Raw genomic sequence first — 26,355 nt, 5'->3', positions numbered from 1 at the left:
CACTATCTTCCTTCCAAGATGCAGTTAACGCAAGCGGCGCCACCTGTCCGGAAGCAAAAGTACCGCGCAGGAATAAGGGATGGGTGCGCAAATACTTGAAGTGAGTGGAGCATCACAGCCCGATAACGGAGTCATGAAACGCAAGAAGAACATTTCACAAGTTAATTAGTCCGAGAAGTGAGGGTTTCAGTTCAGTTCTCCACGGGCGCGTCAATTCAGGCATACATATGAAATACATATATAGAAATGAAATATATATATATATATATATATATACAAATATGTGAAATATATGTTATGGGAGCGGGATTTCTGTCAAGCCTAATGGCTTTTTATCCCGACTTCCATCCGCAAAGGAGAAATAAACTGAAACTGAAACTGAAATACATATATAGGTACGTAGGGGAAGCTCCAAGCACCGGGATAGTACTTGCGGCGATCGCCGCCTCGCGAAGTATTTGGCGCTAGTTTACATCAGTTCATCATCGCGTGATTTGCTAATCGAAACCGTGGCAAAGTTTGCGATGAAGAGGGTGCACATCATGCGGCAGATCAGTTGCCGTGACGATGAAGCTGACACGTCATTTTCATGTCGCTTTTACAGGCTACTATCGTAACTAACCATTACCCTATGCCAATTCTCTATTTGTCCGGTAGTAGGTGGTGCTTCAGTCGCTTTACTCCTGGACCGGGTTTGAATCTTAAAGGAGCACTAAAATGCAAAAACAACTTGCTCTCAAATGAAAGTTCGTGTTTCAATTAGTGAAGCTAAAACAAAATTAGTTCACACAACGCTACCGTTCAGAAAAAAAACGCAATGAAAACAGAGCCGTCTTTGGCGGCAAGGAATAGGATCCCCAGGAGGCAAAGATTGGCGGCATCCAATGAAACAGCAGGAGATGCGCGGGCATACCTATCGTGGACGTGTGGATGTGGAACGGGTCCGATCGTAGTGTTCCGTATATGCGCGGAATGATGCGCACTGCTGGATTTTGCAATACCGTGTAGAGGAGGTGGTGTTCCCCTACGTAAGTCCAGACCGGCGATGATGGAATGTCCCAGCGGGTAGATGGTCGTGGCCTCCCGCTAGGGCGGTGCCTGTAGAACTGACTGCCAGGCGCAGTAGCGCGCGGCAACAGAGGCACGTCTTGGTCGTCGTCCACTACCCGCCACATCACTCCCCCCTCAGACGCGGAGCTGTAGAGCTAGCGGTTGAGGTCCGCGTCGATGCGTGTAGTGGAGAAAGAAGGGTGACACGTGGAACAGGGACGGCTCCGAGATTCAGCACCGCGTCTAAAGTGCACCACATAAGAGGGACAACGACTGCACACAGACGAGAAGAGGGAAACTTTCGGTGAAGGCAGATGAAGGTAAAAGTGTAACGACGTTGATGAGCTTGAGGTGGTGGTAGGGACAGGTACTTGTGTTTTGTGTTCCCGTCCCCACCATCACCTCAAGCTCAAGGAATTCTTCTTCTTCTTCTTAGCTAACTGGGCGGGAGTTGGAACTTGGGGGACGGATTTTGTGCAGTCATCTAGTGTCGGTTCTGTGGAATACGTTATTGCAAAAGCATGCCTACCTACAAAGACAGTTACCATTGGTGCAGCATATATACCTCCGAAAAACTCGGTTGACACTAAGCAATTACAGACATTTATCCCCTTGCCACCTCAACTGGCAATAATATGTGCTGACGTAAATGCTCATTCCCCTCTACGGGGGAAGCAGGAAAACGGACGCAACAGGACGACAGCTAGAAGACCTGGTTATGGGCTTCGATCTTGCGGTTCTAAACGATGGCTCTCCGTCGTTTTTGCGCGGCCCAACCTACAGCAGCTGCACTGATGTCACGCTGTGCACAAATGATATTGCACAAGACCTTACATGGGCTGTGGATCTTGATACAGGAGGAAGTGACCACATTCCAATCTATATTATTGACGAAAGCTGCATGCAGCAAAAACCCAGAAGGTCTCTTATAGTCTACAACTGGCATATTTCCGGCAGAAAGACACGGCATACCTCTCTCTCTCTGTTGATCTCCGAGAGACTTTGCAGCAGAAATGCGGGGAAGTAAGCAAGACAGTTACAGTGCCTAGTGCATATACAAATGCTAAGTTCCAGCAACTCAGGACCCAGCGCAGAAAAGCTGAACGCTGATTCAGACGCTCAGGGGACCTAAGACACTGGAAGGACGCCACTGCACTCAAGCTCAAGGAATGATATCACCAACAAAAGCGTAAGTTTGGGAGAGACTGTTCCTCTAGCGTGCACCCATTAGAAGAAAAGTCGCCCGAGCCGAGGATCACTAACGGAGGTCTACGACAGGCCTACGACGTAGACTGAGACACTCTCGACTAATGACACAGGTTCATATGAGGCATCGCTTTTATTTACACAGATCAGACTAGAGCATCACAGATATGGTCAATAGAAAGCAGCTAACATATCGAAATCATCGAAGGAATCGAAGCTGCACTCCACGAATATATAAAATACATCTATTCCACCTCCCAGTGGGGCGCACACTCTTTCGTAGCTTCGGTGCAAATCCAAATTTCGAAGACTCCCTAAGACATCATGGTGATTGTTCACTGATTCTTGGCAACCAGTGTTATACGACGTATTTTCCAATCAATCAATCTGCCGCCTGACGTCCCACGTAGTGAGCAGCCATGAGTGGAGCCTCCTCCCGCCGATGGGTTCAACCTCACTCATTCTCTTACGAGGTCCCGTAAGTAGGATTCTGCAAGTCTAAGGTCGCGTGCTACAGGTCACCTATGATCACCGTTCTTGTGCAAGAACTTATGGTATTTCTCGTACAACACGCCACAGCCGGAAACGAGAAATCTTTCCTGTCTTTCCTTAATTGATTCATAGTCGTATAAAATAATAAAAGGTGAAATTTAACGCAACAGGAATTGACGAGCGTGTCACAGAATAGCGTCAGATCTTTGGAGATACAATTTTCTCTATATTTGCGGGACCCTTTGTGCAACTCCGACCAGTGTATCATACGGTATCTATACTTGGACGCTTTTGACTAATGTGCGCTCATCCTCGTAGTGTCCTCCTTGCCCATCACAGCCATCTGCTTCAACAGCACTCGCGCGTCACAGCCGCTGACGCTGACATTCCAGTCAGCTTGCTTATAATAAGCAACTTTAAAATTTACCATCAGGGTCAAACCATGGCGCCAGTTTGAAACTTTTTGTCACGTTCATGATTACTTCAAGATCACTTCAACTGGCTCGCGTCTGGCTCTCAGTTTAAGGCTGTTCCACACTATTGCGTTCGAACAGATCCGCGTCCGCGCATTCCTTTCACATTGATGTTCGCACCATTGCAAAGCCAGTTTGCTAGAAGTCCTTCGTAATCCCATAACACCGGACTACGGAGCCAATCACACGCACTCCTGTCGCACAACCAATTGATATATCCTGGCATCGCCTGTCTTCTCGTTGGCTTGTGCTTGCGTCGCTATGCCCAAAAGCTGAACTTGTTGAACCAACCAAGTTCGCGAACGGACGGACGGACGGACGGATCAGTGTCGCACGCATTGAAACGCAATAGTGCAGGCCAGCAGTTTGGGCTGTAAGATCACGTAAGGGTACTCTTATATGCTGCATCGCAACTCCTGAATGATCAACGTATGTTGCTGAAAAGCGTGTGAATAGTCCGTTGTACTTGGAGCGTCAGTAACACGTGAACTTTCAGTCTTACGCGGCCGCTATATCAGATTAGTGTCAGTAGCCACCACTATTGTCTTGAAGACGCGCAGCAGACCGTCATGTCAGCCCGAGCTCACACACAGTTTAAAAAAAAAAAGCATCCTAGGTGTGTGTGTCCACGAAGCGTCGTCATGCTCTCACGTCTCGCAGTGAATCCACGTTTTCGTAGATTGGCTCGTCTGAAAGAAGACAGCATTCTGGTTACAAGGGGTCCATGCTGCATGGGTGGGTGAGCAGGCATGAAGGAAAGAGGCATCGAAAATGTTTGTCATAGGATAATCAGACACGTAGAGAGTGCTCAGCGCTCATACATAGCCAGCTCGTGGATGCGACCAGACTACTGTGTTCTCATTTTCTTCCTGTGTGCGAGGAAGACATATCTAAGTAATTTGTACCATGCGCTGGCGTCCTTGTTCGAACCCGTAACGCTGTACTTGCCCCATCATTAAAAAAAAAACAATACGTGGCCAGTTCCGCCCGCTCACAACGCATCCTTTCAAGTCATCCTTAAGGACCTAGCGTCCCTTCTAGCAGAATTTTTTGTGCTGCAATTTTTAGAGGAGACGTTGATATCATATCAATCAGTATTCTAAAAAAGAAAAAAAAATATGCCCGACTGGTCAACAACAACGGATAGATGATGACTGTGACAGGTATGAAGGAGGACAAATATGGGGACTTAAATACTTTAGATACGTATATAATCGGAAAGCTCATAAGACCGCTTATACTGCGTGATAGAGTCGTACCTGGCGAGCTGCTGCTGGGCGTATCATTTTCATCCTCTTGAAGGACAGCCTTGACGCATTTATGCAAGTAAATGTACTGACTCTGAAACGCCAATGGTAAGTGTGACACAAGCCGCATGGTTACCAAGGGCGCGATGGGTTATACCTCGTTTTGAACCATACACCTCCTGCCCTCGCGGAGCTGCAGGACCAGGCTGAAGATATGCACCGTCTCCTGCACTTGCAGGAGCTGCAGAAGATAGTCGAGAGCGATGAAGGTTCCCGTGCGACCGACGCCAGCGCTGCAAGAAGCATTAGTTGCAGTCATTCCGAGAGATAGTGTCAGAGATAAAGCGGTACTTGAGGCTGTCAGTCATGTAACACATCTCGATATCGTATTGGTACAAATGGTCTACAATGCAGTCAAAATCACAGAGGTAAGCACGCGATGGACTACCCTTCGAGGTCAATGGATGCTCACCTGCAGTGTACAACTATGGGTGGTTGGTTGCCAGTCCTTGGGCCAAAGAACTTCTGGCATGCGCGAACGAATTCGATCAATTTGTCAGGCGTCTCCGGAACCCCGTGGTCTGGCCAGCCAGTGAAAAACACGTGATTGAGGTCCCTCCAGTGGCTCGAGTCATCCGACTGCAAAGAGAATGAGCCGCATTTAGATGACTGAACACGTTAAGGAGAGCCAGATGAGATTAGAGAGAGAGAGAGACCCGCATGAGAGATGGTGGTGGTGGTGGTGGTGAAAGGGCTTGCCGTTGTCGGTCTCACGTATGTGGGCAACGTCACGACTCACGCCCTGGGGAAATGTGCGTCCTGGGCCGGCTTCTAGGGGAACTGTGCCGACATATGTCTGAAAGCGTCTGAGGAAAACCCAGGAAAAACCCCAGACAGCACAGCCGGCACCGGGATTCGAACCCGGCTACCTCCCAGTCTCGACGTGACATGGCTAGCACGCTAACCACAGAGAGACTACGCTCTCTACCAAAGCAGAAGACGATGTCCGCCTATCGCGGCTGTGCCAGGAGAGCTCCCACGCAGAATTCTTGAAAGGTTGAAAAATTGGTCGTGCTACATAGAAGGTATCGTTAAGCTGGGATGCCCTTTAGTACAAAAGAAGCGATCACCAATTGACCTGGCGTCCCGTGGTAGGAACGCGTCATTATTGTACGAGCCAAGTGACGAACATAGAACTCTCAAAATATAGAAAGCCAGTGAAGAGGGGCATCTCAACAAGTGGGCCGCCATGACAGATACTGTAGGAACTGCAGAACCTAACGTGTTACGCGAACGATATCTCCTACGAGCTCCGTGCGCCGTTCTCGTATGTCGCAGCACAAGGTTTACATAATAACCGTTCATTACGAAATGGGAAACAATCCAAGCACACACGATGATAGCAGAACAAACTCACTTCGCACACGGGATGGCACACGGAGTGACGGATGTACCGAGAGGGGAGCAAAGGAGGTCGTAGTTGGAGCTTCGAGGTCACTCGTGAAAATTGTTCACTTTTTATTCGTAGGTCGTCTTGATTTTTCTCAAAGGTTTCTCAGATGGAGCGGGTTTTCAGTGTCTCATATATACGATACACTGAAAACCCGCGCAGTCCGCAGTGTCCGTCTCCAGGAAAAGCGGTGAGGAGGTTTCACGCTTTTGCCCCTGGGTATACACCCATGCACAGAGCACAGCGAAAGGAAGCACGACTTGGATTGGATTGGATAACGGGGATGGTGAAGCGAACTGGCTTTCACGCATTGAAAGGCCCACGAAAAGGCCATGATCGAATCCACCGCATTGATCTCTATCATGGAGCCTCCCTGCGTACAAGTCCCTTCTTCTCCCCCAGTACTCTCTCTCTCTCTCTCTCAGGTTTTCTTCTAGCCTCTCTTCTTATGATTTCTATGGTAACGAAGGAATTACCTTTATGGAGAACAAAGTGACGGTGTAGTCCTCGTGCGTCGTGACACTGGCCTTCTTGACGTTAACGTCCCCGTAACTTTGTTCCTCATCTGGCCAATAACGCTCGCACTTTTTCTGTTGAAAAACAAAAAAACTCTCTCACGCATAAACGGTCAAACATTCTGCCGCAACCGTCATGTTACTTAATCGGTCACTGAAAAGCGTATCTCCAAAAGAGAACTTGATGAATGAAATGGCGGCTAACTGGTGAATGTTTATATACCCGAAGAACTTTTTAGCTTGAGGAATACAAATACACTGAAAAGGACGACACTGCACAAAGGAATTTGCTGGTTTTAAACTGAATGTTTTGTCGCCTTTTCCTATATGTCTGTGTATCTTCGAAGCTCAGAACTCTTCTTCTAATCGGTTGGTTTAAAGAAAGAAAATCTTCCAGTTAGTGTGAACTGGAACAGACGTGGCAGGAACGCAGGTGCGAGACAAGAGGCGCTCGTCGATATTTTTTTCCTGTCCTATGTCTGCGCTTGCGCCACGTCTAACTTCCTAACATTATAGTGTTTCATGTTTCACCGTGAGCATACTATGACCCATCACTGCATCACCTTACCATTGTTTTGGTCGCGAGAGTAGTCTGCGCTCTAAAAACGGAACTTGACCGCATAAGAGGATTCTGTGCCGCTATAGCATTCATCCATGACATTTTATGAGCTGAAGGAATGAGTTCTTCTGACCTTGTTTCCTTCAACGCATTGCGTCAGCATGACGATGCAACGAACATCGTGTTCCCAGACCATCCTCCAGAAGTCGTTTATGGTGGTCACGTTGGGCCCCTGCGCTGCCACGTACTCCCTGGTACCGTTGAAGCCCTAAAAGGGGATGCGCCAGAACATTAGGTTGGGCTTCTTGCTAATCCATCAGGATAGGGGTACGTAAAAAAATTCTGCAGTGAAAACTATAGGACCCGCTATTCTGCATTCATGGGGGTGGGGGGTATATGGTTATTAAGAAAAAGAAAGGAAAGGTTAGCCAGGCAAAGAGCCGGCTTGCTATTCCGGAAAAAAAAGGAAAAGAAAAGGGGAAAACGAAAGAGAAAAGGAAGGAGAAAAGGGGAAAACAAAAAGGAAATCAAAAAGAAAAGGAAGGAAAAAGAAAAAAGGGGAATCGAAAAAAAAAGGAAGTTAAGGGAATGGAAGGAAGGAAAGGGTTGTTAAATGGTGTTGCCGAAATGACAGCAGGAGCGTGTGACACGCTCACACAGCACTAGGACTGACAATGATCGTATGACGCGGCCGAGAGACGAACCTCAGTAGTATGGTGTTCCGTAGCATATGCACGGGACCCATATCACGTGTGCTAAGCGAATGCTTCCTTTGCAGATATTGCCGAAATATTACCAGCTCCGGTGGCGCAGCGGTAACGCGTGCGCTTGGAGACTGGGAGGTCCGCGGTTCGAATCCGCGGGCCGGCTGTGCCGTCTGGGGTTTTTCCTGGGTTTCCCTCAGATGTGTAATAGGCGTATGCCGGCACAGTTCCCCTGAAGTCGGCCCATGGACGCAGCTATCCTCCCCCCGAGCGGATTCCGCTCGGTCTTCCACTTCACCCTTTCCTCCTCTCCACCACCTTTCCCTTCCCGAGAAACATGCCGCCTAATCAGGCAGGCAGACCTCTCGGGTTCCTCCCAACGACACTCCTCCTCCCCCCCTCCTCCGCCGAAAGATTGACGAGGACGAGATTGAAGGGTTTCATACCTGGATAAAACTTGCATTGATGTAGGAAGAGTGCGGGTCGCCGTTGATCTCCGACAGGGGAACGCGATTCTTGTCGACTGCAATGAAGGGAAAAATACGCTAGAATGGTCTTACACATGTTTGTGTGTTCTTTGTACAGAAAATATTATCACGCTCACAGTATGGCTTGCAAGCACAAAATAAGCGAAAAGTGCATTTAACACCACAGACGACCGGAAGGCAAAGGTAGTCGTCGTTCACCTCCCACAGTAGCTTCCCGACGGTTCTCAGCACTCCAAAGCGACATATACGTTCTCGATCAAATATTTGCATTTTACGAAGGTAAAAGTAATCTTATTTTATTATAGTACATTTCCCAGGGAAGGTTAAGTACGTGTGAAAGGTTAATTTAATGTCATGATCTCGTCTAACGGACTTCTCAAGTTATCATAGTCGTATATCATATTGACGAAAACTGTACCATCCACTAGGGATTTTTAGTGCATCGGAAGCATTCTACGAAAACAATACGATAAAGGATGCTGTCAAATCAAAGATCACAGATGTGATGTCAGCCCCTTCGAAGAAATCAGACAATTGGCTTATCATATCTTCGGAAACGTTACTGTAAGTACCTTCCGATGTACTAAAACTTGCTATTTACTCTTGTACCGTGATTTTTTATTAATGCGTTAGCATTAGAAGCTGCGTTTCAAGGAAAAGTGTCAGTGTATGGTCAAAACGTGAAGAGGGAAGAACGCTGCGTGATAGAGGAGGAGGGTGGTGAACAGTTGAGAGCAAGGGAAAGTAGGTCACGGAGCGGAAGCCAATGTACGCGCGCCGCGGCGGGTGACGTCTGGAAGAGGAGCACGTCTGCAGAAGCGGTCTTGGCGGCGCGCCAGATACGAAGGCGAGTCCGAACTTGCGGGTGTGCAAGGCGCGTATGGGTTGAATTCAAGTGTGAAGGCTGAATGCAGTGTGCAGCGTGCAGTGTGCAGCTGAATGCAACGAAGGCGACGAGCTGCCGAAACTGAGGAACAACGCAAGCAATGTCAGGCAACGGATGCCGCTGCTCGGCGCCGAGAGCGAGCGAACGAGACGGAGGAAGAGCGAAAGCTGCAGCGTTTCAAAATAAGCCGCCGGCGTGGAAGAAGGCTTGTGCCGCTGTTGTGGCTGTGTAGTTAGTAACAGTTAGTGATAGTTATGGGTGGATAGTGGTAGTGGGTGGGTCGGCTGAATCCTAACGCATTTCCGCGCCGCATTAATTACATTAATCGTTCTTCAATTTTTATTGTATATATTTCTATTGTACCTATTGTGTTATTGTATTGTTTATTGTAAACACTGTATGTACTGTTTAAGCATACTTTAATACTCTACAATGTCTATGTATATGTTGTACCCCCACGTAACTTCCACAAGGACCTTTGGGGCACTATGAAATAACTAACTAACTAAATAAAAATCACGTTATATTTAGCACTGTCCTATGCAGCATAAGGTACAATCAAATAATGGCACCAACAGTGCCTTTTTATCAACTGCCATAATTTATTAGAAGTATGCGTCTGAGCGCTGTGAGGTTGTCTAAGTTTCATTACTTCAGCTAATACTACACCGGGTCTCTTTGGTTTGGCTCCGCTCGCCGTGCTAGTTCCAGAAGGCTTAGCCGTGAGCGTTTAGACAGTTCAAATGCAGTTTTGACACTTCGGTCGCTTCCAAAACGAATGAGTGAGTAGAGAGGAACTCCGCTGTGCTCGCGCTGTTGGTTTTCGTTATTAAGCGCTCGTCTGTCCTTCACTAAACTTGTGCAAACATTTTACATGCGACCGTGACGTCGATTTCAATGCCACCGACGTGAACTCGCATTGTGGTCTGGTGGATGTAGTTGCAATCTGGTTGCACAGCCTATCCAGTGATGGCAGGCAGACGGCGAACTCGCCCATAACTAGGTGCGCACTTTTACAAAACGAATACGAAGGTGCTTGAGCCGGAGCAGTGAATGAGCTAAGTCCAGGAGACCTGTAGTGTATGGAAAGTACATACAGATGGGCACGTAATTGACGGTTCTATTCTTGTCTGCAGCTCTCCGAAACGAAGCACCGCTCTGATAGGACACCCCCGTACACCCGAACCTTGGGTATGTTTGGGTACTGTTTGGGATATAACATCAATGCCACCACTGGTGAGCTTCACCTAAACAAACACTCACAGGGGTGTATATTGGTGAATCTGTTCTTTTTGCTGTTTTCAGGTTCTCGCGCCGCATCACACCGGTAGTGAGGACTCAACTCTACCAGCCTCTGTAAGAGATGCACGCGGATTGGTCGGCTGTTCAATGAGGCACAAGGCCAACCTTACCTCGTACTCATCCATGAACTTGTAGCCGCAGTCTTTCATCATGTCGTCCACGTACGCTGAGAACTCGCTTTTTTTTATGGGTCTGAAATGCAATTGTTAGGTTTTTGCTCCCGCATGACGGCAGGGTGAAAGCATAACTTGACTGTACCCGTGTATTCACAAGAGTGACTACTCTGTGGAGTACTCCGACGAAAGAGGCGAAAAAAGAGATTGCTTTTTGCTGTGACGTAAGCACGAGCGCTAAACGTCGTGTCATATCGAACACTGCCAACACCACCTAGAGACAAAGCCTGGTCGCTTGAGCGACGTGACATAACAATTAATGGCGAACTCGTGTGGTCATTTCGGGGGCAACTTCTTTTGCCAGATCCCGAGCAGTCATGTTCGCTAGGTCAAAGCGAAGCAATCTCGCATGTTCGCGTGGCGCTTTCCGAGCGCCCGGAATTTGCTAGCTAGCAAATTTTTCGCCAAGTCTCCAAACGACCGAGCAGCGGATTGCCCAACTATATCCGGTGTCGTCACATCCGCACTGCAACGTGGGGAGTGCCCCCATTGGCCCGCACGTCGAAGTTCACGTGATTTAGCAGACGACGGATCCCGAAGACGGGCGCCCGCGATGCCGCTAGCGTGATTCAATCGACTAAAACTGCTAGATTCCTTGCACTCATGTTCGGATGGCAATGGTCATGTGGTCCAGCCCACGCGCCAACCTAGTAATTTCCGCGCGCTAGGCCGTGTTGCCATGAAATGACCACCCGAATTCGCCATAAGAGTCAAACAATCACGACGTTGCTTTCAGTGGCAGTAGCTATGGAAATGAGCCGCCATCAGCCACATGGGCAGCCGCTGTTAGCCACAGAAAGCATGGGTTTCAAAATCGTCTGCGGTGGTTGGCTGACATCTTAGCCGGCTGCTGCGATTGGCGAACTCTATATGCCTACGTGCGAAGGGTTGCTGATGAAGGAGCGTGCTGAATTTTGTGCTGCCGCACGAAATACGTAGTACCGTAGCAGACGACAGGAAAAAACGGTGTTGTCTGCTAAGTGTGCAGAACGCCAAGTCCGATACTCCGGCACCGTGCGAATGCTCAACGTAAAACGGAACTTCTGCCCCTTGAGCAGTTTTTGATACTTCTTCTACTAGAATATTCCTTGGGGATGTCGCTCGTGTGAATACACGGTATAATGGGAGTTTCCGCGACAAAAACTTCTTGGAGGTATCGTAGGAGTATGCCAACAGCTTTCCAAGAAAAAGACGAGTAGGCAGGGTGGTATACCCTTTGGGTATGTGAACGATTGGGATGGTGCTCTCCTCCGGGCTCATGGCTACATTCTCCGCAACGGCCTGCTCTCCCTTCTTCGGTAAGCCATTGGAGCTGCGAGGAAAATGCAAAAAGAAAAACGACGGTTCCACAACGCTCATATTTGTTATTAGTAGTTGCACGTTATTCACCTTGAAACGTGGACTAGTTCGACGCTGGAGTCCGTGATCTGTGCAGCTTTTATATTGCCGTTGGATTGCGACTTTTGTCTTCTGCAAGGTACAGGGTAAGTATGAGTTACGTAACGTTATTACGGTACATTCACAGTTATTTCAAAATAACCCTTCTGGCTAAGCGTTTAATTATCGGTGACGACTGACAATCGTAAATACCCAATGGTGATGCGAAACCGCTTGGAGTATACGCCTGCAGCCAAGATGATGAGTCCAATAATAAGACCTCCGATTACACCGCCAGCAATGGCACCAGCATCACTCTTTTCTGGCAGTGGCTCTGCATGGCATAATGTGGAAATCATTAGAAGAGAGACTGCACTATAAGAACGAAACCTGATCGCATAACGCGATCTCCTGGCGTGACGTAATCAAATCAACGTCACGTGGCGTCAGCGTACCAAAAGCAGCCACGACAATTTGCCCTCTACGGGCACGGTGCGGCCCTACTTACGGGATCTCTAAATGACTTGGGGTGGGGGTAAGAATTTGCACGCAAGAGGCGGGGGGGGGGGGGTCGAGGTAGCTTGCCGTTGTTGGCCGCACTCAAGTGGGCATCGTCACGACTATAGCGAAAAAAAAAGGAAAGTGGTAGAGGGGAGTTGAGGACTTCAAAGTGATGCATAGGCAGGATGACCGACACTGTAGGGACGGAGGCACACTGTAGGTGAGAGGTGCACTAGAGTGGTCTCTCCGCTAGGCCCGTTCATGAAGCAAGCGCACGAGGCCGCGAGTTTTTGAAAGTCGTTCCGCACAAGAACCTTCGGGGAAGAGGACGTCCGTCAGTATGCCAGGCCTGGCGTGGGGAAGATGAGTTTCCCGCATAGTATGGTATGCTCGGCATTCTGTCAGGATATGCGCGATAGTCTCCGGATGATTACAGTGTCCGCAACTGGAGTCCTCCCTGGGGCTGATCTTGAACAGTTGCACGCAAGAAATTACGCGCGCGTGGTAGAGGCGACCAACCGCAGCCAAAACCGAAAAAATTTAAATGGGGAGGCTTTCACTAGTTCCTTAATTGAGGTTACCATTAAGAGAAAAGTTTGCTGCACTCAACTCACCCGTGGAGAAATGTAGCGGAGCCGTGGCCCTCGACCCGCCGGCGGTGTAGCCTCGCACATACATCCTGTAACAAAAGGACGTATCCTAAAACACTGTTGTGTTCGCAATGACGGTCAAAACTACCATGTGTGCATGGCAGGAACTCGTAACGATTCTCGTCTCACGCAAAATGAATTCAGTAGAAGCTCTTTTGTATGAGATGTTCTACATCTATCAGTTGGAAGGCATATAACTCTGTGGAATTTTTCTCACAGCTGTTTTAACATCAGTGTACTTCTTTTTCACAATCACAATATCAACAAATCGATAGCTTGGCATAGCATCCAAGAAGAGACGCTATTCTTTTTTTTTTATTATGAGTGCGAGTATACACTCGCAGTTACCCACAGACATCAGCACCATTGGGTGACATACCTGAGAAAATTTTGTGCGGGTACACCCCTGTTGGCGGGTACCCGCTCTACGCGTTGGGGGCATGAATTTACCAACCCTGGCGCTCAAGTGTTATTACAACACCTTGTGCACAACAGAGCCCCTAGGAGCCCTTCCAATTACAAGCACGCTTGTTGAGGCCATGTCAGCATCCACAAGCTTTCTGCGTTTGGCTCGGGCGACGCGCCTTAATCGACGGCACTGTGATTCTAGCGAGTGCACAATGAGGGAAAGAACATATGTAGCAATCCTTCTTGAGTAGTATGGGATCAAGAGCAACCACTCACGCGTAGCTTTTCCCTGATTTCAGTGGACCATTGCAGGGCATCGGGGCATTAGAAGGACAGTGCTGGGCACCAAGGATACAGACTGCTCTGCTGTTGGATACACTGCAAGCCATCGGATCATAACTTCTGGAAGGACCTTTGGAGGAAAAGCCGTACGTTAATACGTAATATAAAAAAGTGTACCCAAATATTCAATGAGCAAGGCACAGACGGTACTGGCACACACAGAAAATAGACCTCTACCCGAGAAACGTCATCATGACGTTGGTAGACACACCAAAACCAAAACAGATGGGAAGGGGTGAGCTGGGTTCCACGAATGGCCAATTGTTTGCTGCCTCCTATTGAAAGAAAAGTAGGACCCAAGGTCGCGTTCTTTTCAGAGACCATCGTAATCCCCTCAAGGACGTGGCTTTCGGACGCGACCTTGTTCGCCACTAGCATTGAACGTGGTTCAACACTACCAAACTCGTGGCGCTGTCGAACATTATGACATCATTTGTTTACAAACAGGTAGAGGTCTATTAAGCAGCCACGGAGTACAGCATTCCCGATAGGGCACTTTACTGATTTATTTCTGTATGGACCTCTGTAAAGCTAGGCAACGTTCGAGCACATTGGAAGTCATGAGGCGCATTATGCTTCTTTACACAGCTAGAAGACTCATCTGCCATAGTGCAAGCCGTTGGTTCACATATGGTGAAAATAATGAAGCTCTTTCTATTGTAGAGTCGCTACTACTGTTGAAGGACAAAGAGGTGGCATACCTGGTTGAAACGGATTCCATCCTTTGGGAGACGCTAGGTAAGGAGGTACCGCATCCTTCGATGTCACGTCACCCCATGTTAGGTTCCCGGCAACACTCTGTCCTGCACATAGCCAAGCGCGCACTGAGTCAAAGTGTATCAAGTACGAGTTATTAGGGACGCGTACATGATAAATCATTTCAAGTGGATCATCTTTGATTTCATTTATGGTATCGTCTATCGATCTAGTCGATGTGAATCTGCAATTAAAGTTCTACAGCAAAGGGGGTCATCGACGAATACCGAAACTCATTTAGCTGGGTCATTCCATGGCAGGTGATCCAAGCAGGGCACTTCACCACCACCACCACCACCAATATTTGAAAAAAAAATGCACATGTCGACGTAGAAGAAGAGTTCTACGAGTTCCAGCTCAAACTATATTCTCTTCAATGTTTGGGAGGGCTTAATGGGCGGCGTCAATTCGGAAAAGTGTACCCCACATTTCACCTATTTATTGGCTCATGTTTAATCCCATCGCCTACCAGTGGTTGTTACGTTATTCGAAGATGCGATATTGTATCATGCATACCTCATGCAAAACAGGTCTCTCCTTCACCCCTCTAATGCTCCAGGCAAAAGAGGCGATTTCAGCCTTGTTCGCCATTTTTAGAGCCTTCCCCTGACGATTCGGCCTATAAAATAATCTCAGTTCCTCATCAAACAAACTAAAGTTTTGTGTTTCTATGCGCAGTACCCCTTGTGGTAGCGACGCCTGAAAACGAAAGTTTTGAAATTTCGGTGATTTTCGACTTATCGTCATATCACGGGAGGCATATCCGCCATTTAGATGGCCGCAGTGGGAACCACGTGCTTACGAGAACCAGTAGGAACGGACGATGCTTCCTGACGTCAGAGCTCGACGTCTAAGTCTTGAAGGAACCGTATCTCGCCAAGTGCGGCGCGTAAAAATTTTTCCTCGACACTTTGGCGCGCATTGCAATACGTGCATCATGTTCCGCAACCCCTTCACTTCTTCGATCAGCCTTCTTAACAATGTCTCACCGATGCAAGATGACTCTGAGGCGATCACTTCATAAGCGACGATGGCTCCGTTGAAGTCGTTGAATGTGTCTGGAGCCATGGAAAACAGGAACTGACTGTATGGCTGGTAAGCGATGCCACCTTCCACACTGCTGCTGATGTTTTTCGCTTGGGGCGGATCTGCGGTGTCGGGCGACCATCATCGTTATCATGATGTTGATGATGATGATGAATTATGTAAATGGCGAATGAATGGGGCGTAACTGTTTTCTTGCAATACTTACCACCCGGAGGAATAGTGACGGTGAGTGCATTCAGAGCTCCAGGCTGTCGTACACCTTCATTGATGGCTCGGACACCGAATAGGTACTCACACTCGGCGTGAAGTCGAGTGAAGAGGTGTTCGCAATGTCCTTCCTTACAAAGTTTGAGCAGCGAGTAATTGTACTGTTCCGTTACGCCATCGCCCTGGGTATAGGAAAATTTCGACTCATCAAGTGGAACGATTCGATTAAAGGCCCGACAGTTTACGAATACTACCCCCAATTTCATTGGGGACCCAACGCGCTCGTGCACCCTATTCTACAAGGGTCGTTCACGGTTGATGGATACTTTTGCTGGAGAAAAATCATGGAAAAATCATTGGATGCTGTCCGAAAGGGTCATCCATCTTCTCATGACAGTGCCCGGTCTCACACGCGAATTTGGCGGCCGAAATGCGCTGCCCCTACACGCACCTTGCAGCCCAGATTTAGTCCCAAGTAGAGATGCAAAATTTCCGGAAATTTTAAATCGCTCGAAAAAAACGTTTTTTTCGGGGTTTATTTCCCGAAAAATTGGGAAAAATGGAAACAAATGCGGTTACTGCTGAGTCGAAGCATTGCTGGCCAAACCACAGCATACAATGAGCTAGAAGCTGTAGTAGTGCTCATCCTCTAGGCATAAATGCGGAGCAGACTGTTGTCTACTCAGCAGTAGGTAATTAGAACAACCTGTCCACTCCGACCACGAAAAAGAACAGTTCCCATATCGGACCCTGCCACTGAGAACGAGAGTACGATGGTAGGTAGGTTAGTTAGGTGCGCCATGGTAGAAGCCTTGCGGCAGGCGAATTTTATCGCCTGGAAATTTTGAGCTATTTTTCCGGAGACGAGGAAAAAAGCGAAAAAAACTGTTTTTTTCCCCAAAAATTTCCGGGTTTTTTTTTCCGGGGCTTCCTGTCTTTGTTTGGGGGGCCCCTTATAGAGCGAACCACGGAGGAAAGATGTTCTACACAGATGAAATAAGTCCTTCAGAAAGATGTCCTGTAGTGGCTACGACAGCAGCCCACTTCTTTCTACGCTAAAGGCATCAAAGAGTTGCCACAGCGATGGTAGCGGTGTCGAGATGCGCACGTACGGTGAATACGTTGAAAAACTGACGTGGTGCTTGCCGAATTTTTCATTGTATTTAAAGAAGTAAGTGTCGGTCAACCTTGAGGGACCCTTGTGAAACGCTCTATATTATCGAGACCAAATACAAAGATTACTCGGCGAAGCTTACCTTTGTGTCGTTAACATCTAGGAGAAAGGAGGTGAGCTTCCCACGGGTTTCAGAAGGAAGCTTCCAGGAAAGTCTCACGGAGTTGTTTCTATAAGCCGTCACTTGAACGTCTTTCATGGGGCCGGGAGCTGAAACGACACATGGTTGTTTCATTGGCCGGGGTATTTGCGGACGCTAAAACTCCAGGGCGGGTTTCGTCTTCAAGTGGGAATGAACATTTCATTGGTAGAGGACGGATGGAGTGATGACGAAACGAAAATAGCAAGAAAGAGCCCACATTTTTGGAGAGCCACAGCTATCTCCGTACCTCTGAACGGCAAAAATACCTCCTTGCCACGTTGGATTAGTCACCAATTATCTCTCCCACACTGGAGTTTCTTTCCTGAAGACGAAATCCGTTCTCGGGCTTTAGAAATGCGCAGAAAACTCATTTACCGTACATTTATTTATGCTGTCTATCTGAACCATGAGTACTTTGAGGTGTCTCAGACGGTGGCCTCCAACGCTAACCGAAGACATTTCCACACAACTATGGCAGGATATTGGGCAGCCGCACTATGAACTAGAGGAGCCAACCACCGGATAGGTTACGACATTGCTACCAGTGCCCTGTTAGTCTCCTCGTCATCGATTGAACAGCGTAATGGGTTACGCATGGTTCAAAACGAACACACACGGGAACAACACTCGGCAATACAACTCAACGAGCCTCTAATTGGCCATCGCACGTAGATGCGTCCAGGTCTTACGACGCCAACGCTCGGAGGGGTGTCTGCTCCCTCCAGGACTTATGAAGAACGCGCTATCTCCCTCGAGCAGGAGACCACTATGGCAGAGAATCAAACGGCTTGGAAATAAAGACACTGCCAAGCCTTTGCGATGCTTCAGGTTTGCCCAAGGGGACTATGAAGTCAGATGCTTCATATAACGACTGGTGCGCTCTAACGCAGCACATTGAGCGGGCATCAGCTCCAGCAACCAAGGTTTTCTCCCCGGTTCTCTTTTAAATAATCAATCAATCAACCAAGGCTAAATGGTAGATTTCTCTCGAAGCGGATATTGCAAGGAATGGCATATATGCGCGGTACCGTGAAAGTATAGTTGATCCTGCACTCGCGGTTGGTGCACAAGGGGAACCCAACTGCTCTAGTCTGAATATTTCTTAATGACTGTCCCTGAAGATATTGCAACGTACTTACGTTCTGGAAATGTGAGAACTTGAGTACGGTATTCGTCTCCAATAAGTTTGGTCGTGGAGTTGTAGAGATTGTAAGCAGCGACGCTGACGTTGTACCGGCTATAGGGTTTCAATCCCGTCAGGACAGTCCGCGTGCCTTGCACGTCCACTTCACGCTGTACGTGAGTACCATCAGCATCGACGAGGCGCACGGTGTACCCGTTGAGGGCACCATTGAGTACTTCTGGAACCCTCCACTCCAGGGAAATGGTCCGCGTTCCAGGACTAGCAGAAACGCTCGTTGGTGCTGACGGGGCTGTAGACGTACATAACCAGATTTTAAAATGGGAGTGAAAGCAACTGATTGTTCTTTGCAGTCGTAGCCTTCAGTATGGTTCAGCCCGTATGGTATAAGAAAGGTTATGCTGTCGGGTCTGGTTCTACGGTTCAGAGTTAGATAAGGCGTTCACTCACCGTCGGGGCAGGTGGTATGCTCCCAAGTGGCTTCTTCACCTGCAAGAACTTCTCCCGAGGGAAGCCTGTTGAAGGCACGCACGTTGACTTGGTATACGGTGTACGCTTTTAGGTTATCGATGATTATCTCGGCGATACTGGTGACGGTATGGTTTTCTTCTTTGCCCTTGGCAGCCCACGTGACGTTGTAGCCGTCCAGGGGACCGTTCGGCTCTCGCGGTGCTCTCCAGGACAAGGTCAAGCTGCTGGCGGTTGCTTCGCCCAAGATACTGGTCGGTAAACCAGGAGCTATAATGTACCAGGAACTATTTACAAATCAGATTATTGTTCCGTTGAAACGGCTGTGACATGTCTCTGTCATTACACCGAGTTTGGACAACCAGTCCGAAGCTATAGCACGCCGATGGACAAACACTGCATAATGTTTTCTCATTTTTAAACTTTGTAATACACCTACGCTCTAGGCAGCCGGAGCCTGCGCAAATCTATAACAAAAAATTATTGAAAAAAAAATTGCTCACTTCCAATTTGCGTTGTTCCATTTAACGATGAAGACGTTCCCAGGAGTCGCTTGCCGTCTTGAACGTTGAACGCACGCACTACAACCTTGTACGTCGTGTAGGGCTTCAGATGTGTCAGAGTTGCGGACGTGTCCGTACTGTTTGAAAACGACAGACTACTGCCGTCAATACTAGAGGAGACCTCGTAGCCGTCCAAGGGGCCGTTGGCCTGACCGGGTCGCTCCCACGCGATTGTCATGCTGGTGTCAAGGATGTTCGTCAGACGAAGGTTTCTCGGTGCGCTTGGAGCTAAGGGGAATAGCCATCAGTTAGTTCATTGGTAAAGTGAAAGAAAAGGTCATAGTTTGTTGGAGGAGCGCATACCACTATCATTGGGCCAGTTTTGTCGATGATCTCGATTTGTAGATAATCTCGTAGAGCAAGCCATGTCGTCGTTATCTCAACTAACCCCGCTAATTTCTGCTGCAGTACCCAGGGCCGACGAGAGAAATTACGTGCCCCGCGGATTATTCTGAATGAGTATCTCGGGCCCTTCTCCTCACGTCTCCTGGTGCTAGCAACCGTCGGGCCTTGGTACAGGCGGGCCCCAGAGACGCCCGAGACCCAGGGCTCCATTCTCGAGTCCCTCACCCCCACCCCATCACCGGCACTGGCAGTACGTACACTTCAAAAAAGAGAACTACACCGCATAGCACGTTGTGAGCCAACTATTGCCACTAACGATAGGGTTATCGCTACTGATTGAAAGAGAGAGGTGGGCGTACGCCTTTTTGTGGCAATTTGGATATATGAAATTGCCACAAAAAGGCGTACGCCCCTGTCTCTCTTCGAATCAGAAGCGATAACCCTATCATTCTTCGCAACGGTTGGCACACGGCGTGCTATGCGGTGAAGTGCTGTTTTTAAAGTGTAGCGTTGCAACTGTAACGTTGATATACATATCGGAGCGGCTTGTGCTTTAACAACAGCAACCACGTTAACTTTATTTCGAGATGATGAACGGGGAATTTCATCGCCAGGGCCGGGGCTCTACCGCTGCTGGTGGTGATGTGAATCCGGTGCTTTCACTCTCTCTCTCTAAAGCCTATCTGTTTACGACGTCTGCGATTGAAACTCACAAGGCGGCTTTCCCACTTACCACCAGCTGCGGTCGCCACAGTCACAGACGCGTCTTCTCCACACAGCACATTCTCGTCTAAGTCTTCGTTGCATGCCTTGACACTGATAGTGTAGTTGGACCAGGGCTTCAGACGAGATATGTTGTACGTGGTGGGGCTGTCGCCACCGGCCACTTCCACTGCCCTGCTGTCGTCGGAGGTCGACCTCGCCCATTTGATCAAGTAGAAAGAGACGGGACCGTGCTTAACCGTCGGCTCGTCCCACATGACATCCATGAATGTGGATCCCGTTGAAGTGACGGTCAACGCTGGCACGGAACTTGGTGCTGAAAAATGAGACCATTACCTTGCGTGTGAGTATGTACAACGAACGGTAATAAACATGGACTCTAAAAACAGAACTTTTCCGCATAGCACGCTGTGAGACAACCATTGTCACGAATACAGTCTTGGGAAAATTACTTCTAAAAAGTAACTGAGTTACAGTTATAGTTACTTTCTTGGTGAAGTAACTAGTTACAGTTACAGTGACTGAGAGAAAGTAACTTAGTTACATTACAGTTACTTTTTATGAAATGACAATTAGAGGGTGATACAATTGTTAAGTAAATGTAAATAAATGTATGTTATTAAGTGCGATAAAAGTATTATTGCACTTACCAGAAGTCAATATGGGGCTCTCCCACAGGGAAAAATACGACATGTGTACGTACGTAAAAAATGATCGACATTTATTCGAGTAACTAGTTACATTTTGCAGTTACATTCACAGAAATAGTAACTAGTTACAGTTGAAAGCTACTTTTCTGGAAATGTAACTAGTTACTGTAACTAGTTAACCCCAAAAGTAACTAGTTACAGTTACAAGTTAAAAGTAACTTAGTTACTACCCAAGACTGCACGAACGATAGGGTTATCGCTTCTGATTCGGTGAGAGACGCGGGGCGTATTGTGGCAATTTGAATATATGAACATTGCCACAAGAACACTCTTAAAAATGAACTTCACCACGTAGCACGCTCCTACACTCTTAAAAATGAACTTCACCGCATAGCACGCTCCTAGCCAACCATTATCTTGTATGATATCGTTATCGTCTCTGATTTGTTGAAAACGGGAGGCGTACGCCTTTTTTGTGACAATTATGAACAGCATAAGTGTCACAAAAAAGGCGTACGCCCCCGTTTTCAACAAATCAGGGCAGATAACGATATCATTCGAGATTATAGTTGGCTAGGAGCGTGCTATGCGGTGAAGTTCATTTTTAAGAATGTAGCCAACCATCATCCCGAATGACAACGTTCTCGCCCCTTATTTGTTGAAACCGGGAGGCGGAGCGTATTCTGTGCCGTGCATAATGGCGCAAAATAGGCTCCGCCTCCCGTTTTCAGCGAATCAGGGCCGAGAACCTTGTCGCTCGGAATGATGGTTGGCTAGGACCGTGCTATGTGGTGAAGTTCATTTTTAAGAGTGATGTATGACTCTATTTTACACAGGCTCTATTTTTCTCAGACTCTATTTTTCACAAGAGAGAGGGGGCGTACGCCTTTTTGTGGCAATTTTCATATATCCAAATTGCCACAAAAAGGCGTACGCCCACCTCTCCCTTCGAATCGGAAGCGATAACCCTATCATTCGTGGCAACGGTTGGCGCACAACGTGCTATGCGGTCAAGTTCTGCTTGCTTTTAGAGTGTATCTGTCAGAGCGGCTTCAAACTTGTTTGCGGGGAAAGGACACCGCGCCTCCTTATAAATCCGGTGCTTTCACTCTCTCCCACACAGATTTCTGCGATGGAAACTCGCTTACCACCAACTGCGGTCGCCACGGTCAGCGACTCCTCGTCGCCACAAAACACATTCTTGTCCAAGTCCTCGTTGCATGCCTTGACACTGATAGTGTAGTTTGACCAGGGCTCCAAGCGAGATATGTTGTACGTGGTGTATCTTTTGCCACCGGTCACCTTCACTTCCTTGCTGACGTCGGAGGTCAACCTCGCCCATTTGATCAAGTAGAAAGTGATGGGACCGTTCTCATCTGTCGGCTCCTCCCACATGATATCGATGAATGTGGATCCCGTTGAAGTGACGTTCAACGCTGTCACGGAACTTGGTGCTGAAAAATGAGACCATCGACTTGCGTGTGAATATGTACGACGAAATAGTAATCAAAATGGGGTGTGGAATATGTTTATTAAGAAAAAAAAGAAAGGAAATGTCAGCGAGACGGAGGTCGGCTTGCTATTCCAAAAAAAAAGGTAAATGAGGGAAGAAAAAGAGGAAAGCGAAGAAAAGGAAAGGAAGAGAGGAAAAGGGGAAGAACATGCCGACGCTGACGACGATATCAATACGATTTGCCGACGATATCAATATATTTGGTGAAGATGTCGACGTTCCGTCATTACTGCAGCGCTACAAAAACTTCATACCTGGCTGCTCAGTAATAGATTAGTCGCCAATGTTCGAAAGTCGACTTATGTCGTGTTCCGTCCTCCTCAGAAAATCCTCACCCTACCAAATGACGTCCTCTTTCTTGGAAACCAAGCTCTAACCCGCTCCTCATGTGTTCGTTTTTTGGGAGTCACTCTGCAAGAAACCCTTAATTGGCAGCCACACATTGACTCTGTTAGAGGCAAAATTACTCCAGGACTCTACGCCCTTGCTCGTATCAAAAACCTGGTTCCCATTCATATCTTGCGTGTTGTATACTATGCCCTCATTCATTCTCATCTTGCCTATACGCCCTCGAGGTATACGGGCTCACATATTCCAGTAACTTGCATCCGTTGCTCCTAGCACGGAAGCGGGCACTTCGGCTAATCTTCTCGTTGGGGCCTCGTGACTCTGTTTCTTTTGCGTTCCCCTACATGCGGATACTCAACATCTATATAAACTTCTCAGATGTAAACTAGCAAGCATCATGCGCAACTTATTCTACTCGCCTTCTAATAGGCACCAAATGCCCGTACAGAACTACGACACCTCTTACCCACTTAGGCATGCAATGTACACTCTATACAATATCCTACTAGTCGTACCAACTACGGCTTCTTCTCTATTTTTTTTTTCCTTCGGTGGGCAACTGTGGAACGAGCTGCCACTTCAATTACGCTCCACTTCAAACCCCGGGAAGTTCAAACAGGCCGTTAGGGACCGTTTTCTTCATATGACATAAACCGTGTTTTGTTTTGACAGTTTGTTTCTCGGCTACAAATGCTTTGTTGTTGTTGTTGTTGTTGTTGTTGTTGTTTTTTTACATTTATGAACTTTCTTTTATCATTTGATTTTTGCACTTGAGATTTTGTGCATTTCATATTGTGTCACCTTGTTTATTATTATTTTTTTGGCTACAAATAGCTTGTTTTCAGGGGCGGATTTAAGTCGGCCCAGGACGCACATTCCCCCATCTCTGCAAACTGAAAAGCACCCTTATGGGTGTAAATGGCTTGTCCTATAACTCACACCCCTTTTTACACCGTATGGTGTGTAACACCCTTTTGAGAGGGTGTATTCTGTGTAAAACACCCTTTGAAAGGGTGCTTTTCCTTGAAAAATGCCGTCTTTTGCACCCTTTATACAGCCTTTTAGGAAGGCGTTTAACAATCTTACACCCTCCTAAAAGGGTGCTTAAAGGGTGCAAAAGAAGGCATTTTCTAAGAAAAGCACCCTTTCAAATGGTGTTTAACAAGGAATACACCCTCTAAAAAGGGTGTTCCGGGCCATACTGTGTAAAAAGTGGTGTGAGTTATAGGACAAGCCATTTGCACCCATAAGGGTGTATTTCAGTTAGTTTATATAATGCAGGGCGTCAGTCGTGACTTTGCCCACCTCTGTGAAGTCGCCAACGGCGAGCTCGTTCACCACCACCACCACCACCACCACCACTTTTGAAAAGTGTAGGCACTCTCAAAACAAAACTTCACCACATAACACGGTGATGTTCTTATGTATCGCGGATCACCTACAAACTAGTTCGTAGGGAAAGTACACCGCCTCCTTATAAGAAGGGGGGGGGGGTCGAAGCAGCTTGCCGTTGCCTCCTTATAAATCAGGCGCTTTCACTCTTTCCCACCCCATCGCTTTCCGAGATATGTGCGATGGAAACTCACTCACCATCAACTGCGGTCTTCACGTCCAGAAACTCCTCTTCGCCACACAACACATTTTTGTCAAAGTCCTCGTTGCATGCCTTGACACTGATAGTGTACATCAACCAGGGCTTCAGACGAGATATGTTGTACGTGGTGGAGCTGTAGCCACCGTCCACCTTCACTTCCTCGCTGTCGTCGTAGGTGAACCTCGCCCATTTGATCAAGTAGAAAGAGACTGGACCGTTCTTAACCATCGGCTCGTCCCACTCGACATCGACGAACGTGGATCCCGTTGAAGTGACGTTCAACGCTGACACGGAACTTGGTGCTGAAAAATGAGACGACTTGCGCATGAATGTGTGCAACGAACTTGTAATAAAATTGGCGATCAACGAAACCAGGCTATACCGAGCTGCAAATATACGCGCCCGATCAAAAAATCCATCAAGACTCCATCAGAAATTCTAATGGTCCATTAGAATATGTTGATGGACTATCAAAGCAACTTGTCGGCACGTTAACAACTCCTAGTGGTCCAACGGGGCTGTCCGACAAATGTTGTCCCACAGCCCGTCAGGTGGGCCAAATGGCCCCAGACCTGGTGGTACCACAGGGCTCCTGACGGCCCAATAAAGGGTATCTAACTGCCCATCAGGTGAGCTTAGTGGTCCCACAGGAGAACTTAATGGTACGTCAACGAGGCTTTGCGATCGAACAGCTGATGCGTCATTGTAGATCAGGGGCCCCTAACCGGACATCAGAGATATGGAACAGCATATATAATCGCCAAAAAAAGTCCATCCAGGACGCCGTATGGGACAGAACTGCAAAAAGCTAAGACGGAACCTGCGTCCTGTCCTGTCCTACTCTGGTCGCGCTCAGATCGACTGAATTCAGGAAGTTCGTGTCGCCAGCGGTTGTTCTATCCCGGACGTCGGACGCGGCGTGCACGCGAAACCGGCGAGTGAACGACCTCTGTGTGTCCGTTGGGAAGGTGTCCTCTTTAGGATCACAGGGTTGCGGGTTCAAACCCCCCTAAAGACACAGTTGCGTGGTACAAGTTGCTTAACCACGCTATTCTTGTCGAGGGGCATAGCGCGGGACATAGCACGCTCCTAGCCAACCATCATCACGAACGACAACGTTCTCGCCCTAGATTTGTTGAGGCGGAGCCTATTTTGTGCTCATTATGCACGGCACACAATAGGCTCCGCCTCCCGTTTTCAACAAATCAGGGGCGAGAACGTTGTCATTCGGCATGATGGATGGCTAGGAGCGTGCTATGTGGTGAAGTTCATTTTTAAAAGTGTGAAGCCAATTGACGTTGCTCAATATTTTTCTCGTTTTGCACTCAGTTGTCTCTCTTGCCCAAACTGTGCTCCGTTGTATCCTGCACTCTTAAAAATGAACTTCACCGCATAGCACGTTCTACGCCAAACATTGCGACAAATGATATCGTTATCTGCCCTGATTTGTTGAAAACGAGAGGCGTACGCCTTTTCTGTGACAATTATGAACAGCATAAGTGCCGCAAAAAGGCGTACGCCTCCAGTGCTAAAGTGCCGCTACGGACTAAATCTCGTGTCTTCAGAAACCTACCAAAGTTACGTTATTGAAATCTCCTTGTCTCACTTTACATTCCTGCAAAATATTTTGGCTCTACGTGACGCGAAAGCTAGAGAAATGTAATTTTTATTTTTGAGAACTGTGGACGTCATGTTATGCTCCGACGGAGCGCCCGGCTCTCATCTGGCAACGTTGTTGCCCTTCAAGTCTTCCGGGGGGGGGGGCTCACTTTTTGCACTCCCGTAGCGGAGCCCCACGTGACATACCATCCATCCGCTCCGACCTTGGAGAAAACACAAAGGAGGGAGAAGACATCTCTCC

At 47.8% G+C, this 26,355-nt stretch overlaps 1 protein-coding gene across 1 annotated transcript in view; it reads right to left on the bottom strand.

Annotated features, from left to right (window-relative positions):
• Window positions 1-2,374: 2,374 nt before the first annotated feature.
• Window positions 2,375-26,355, bottom strand: part of LOC135401630 (phosphatidylinositol phosphatase PTPRQ-like) — a 41,462-nt gene continuing 17,481 nt past the window's right edge. Inside the window, exons 6-29 of the mRNA XM_064634134.1 lie at window positions 24,491-24,796; window positions 22,188-22,493; window positions 20,400-20,705; window positions 19,262-19,549; window positions 18,741-19,028; window positions 18,289-18,582; window positions 17,090-17,217; window positions 15,832-16,015; window positions 15,569-15,727; window positions 14,525-14,626; window positions 13,758-13,893; window positions 13,038-13,102; window positions 12,136-12,256; window positions 11,935-12,015; window positions 11,759-11,857; window positions 10,483-10,564; window positions 10,334-10,424; window positions 8,143-8,219; window positions 7,126-7,260; window positions 6,395-6,508; window positions 4,941-5,107; window positions 4,626-4,761; window positions 4,481-4,562; window positions 2,375-3,910 (exon numbers count right to left, since the gene is read on the bottom strand). Coding sequence (XP_064490204.1) covers window positions 3,861-3,910; window positions 4,481-4,562; window positions 4,626-4,761; window positions 4,941-5,107; window positions 6,395-6,508; window positions 7,126-7,260; window positions 8,143-8,219; window positions 10,334-10,424; window positions 10,483-10,564; window positions 11,759-11,857; window positions 11,935-12,015; window positions 12,136-12,256; window positions 13,038-13,102; window positions 13,758-13,893; window positions 14,525-14,626; window positions 15,569-15,727; window positions 15,832-16,015; window positions 17,090-17,217; window positions 18,289-18,582; window positions 18,741-19,028; window positions 19,262-19,549; window positions 20,400-20,705; window positions 22,188-22,493; window positions 24,491-24,796 — 3,797 coding nt within the window. The 3' untranslated portion in view covers window positions 2,375-3,860. The remainder of the gene's footprint in view (window positions 3,911-4,480; window positions 4,563-4,625; window positions 4,762-4,940; window positions 5,108-6,394; window positions 6,509-7,125; window positions 7,261-8,142; window positions 8,220-10,333; window positions 10,425-10,482; window positions 10,565-11,758; window positions 11,858-11,934; window positions 12,016-12,135; window positions 12,257-13,037; window positions 13,103-13,757; window positions 13,894-14,524; window positions 14,627-15,568; window positions 15,728-15,831; window positions 16,016-17,089; window positions 17,218-18,288; window positions 18,583-18,740; window positions 19,029-19,261; window positions 19,550-20,399; window positions 20,706-22,187; window positions 22,494-24,490; window positions 24,797-26,355) is intronic.

The sequence above is a fragment of the Ornithodoros turicata genome, chromosome 7 (assembly GCF_037126465.1).
Source record: "Ornithodoros turicata isolate Travis chromosome 7, ASM3712646v1, whole genome shotgun sequence".
Taxonomy (NCBI): domain Eukaryota; kingdom Metazoa; phylum Arthropoda; class Arachnida; order Ixodida; family Argasidae; genus Ornithodoros; species Ornithodoros turicata.
The sequence above is the reverse complement of the archived record's forward strand: the minus strand, read 5'-3'. Positions and strand labels throughout refer to the sequence as shown.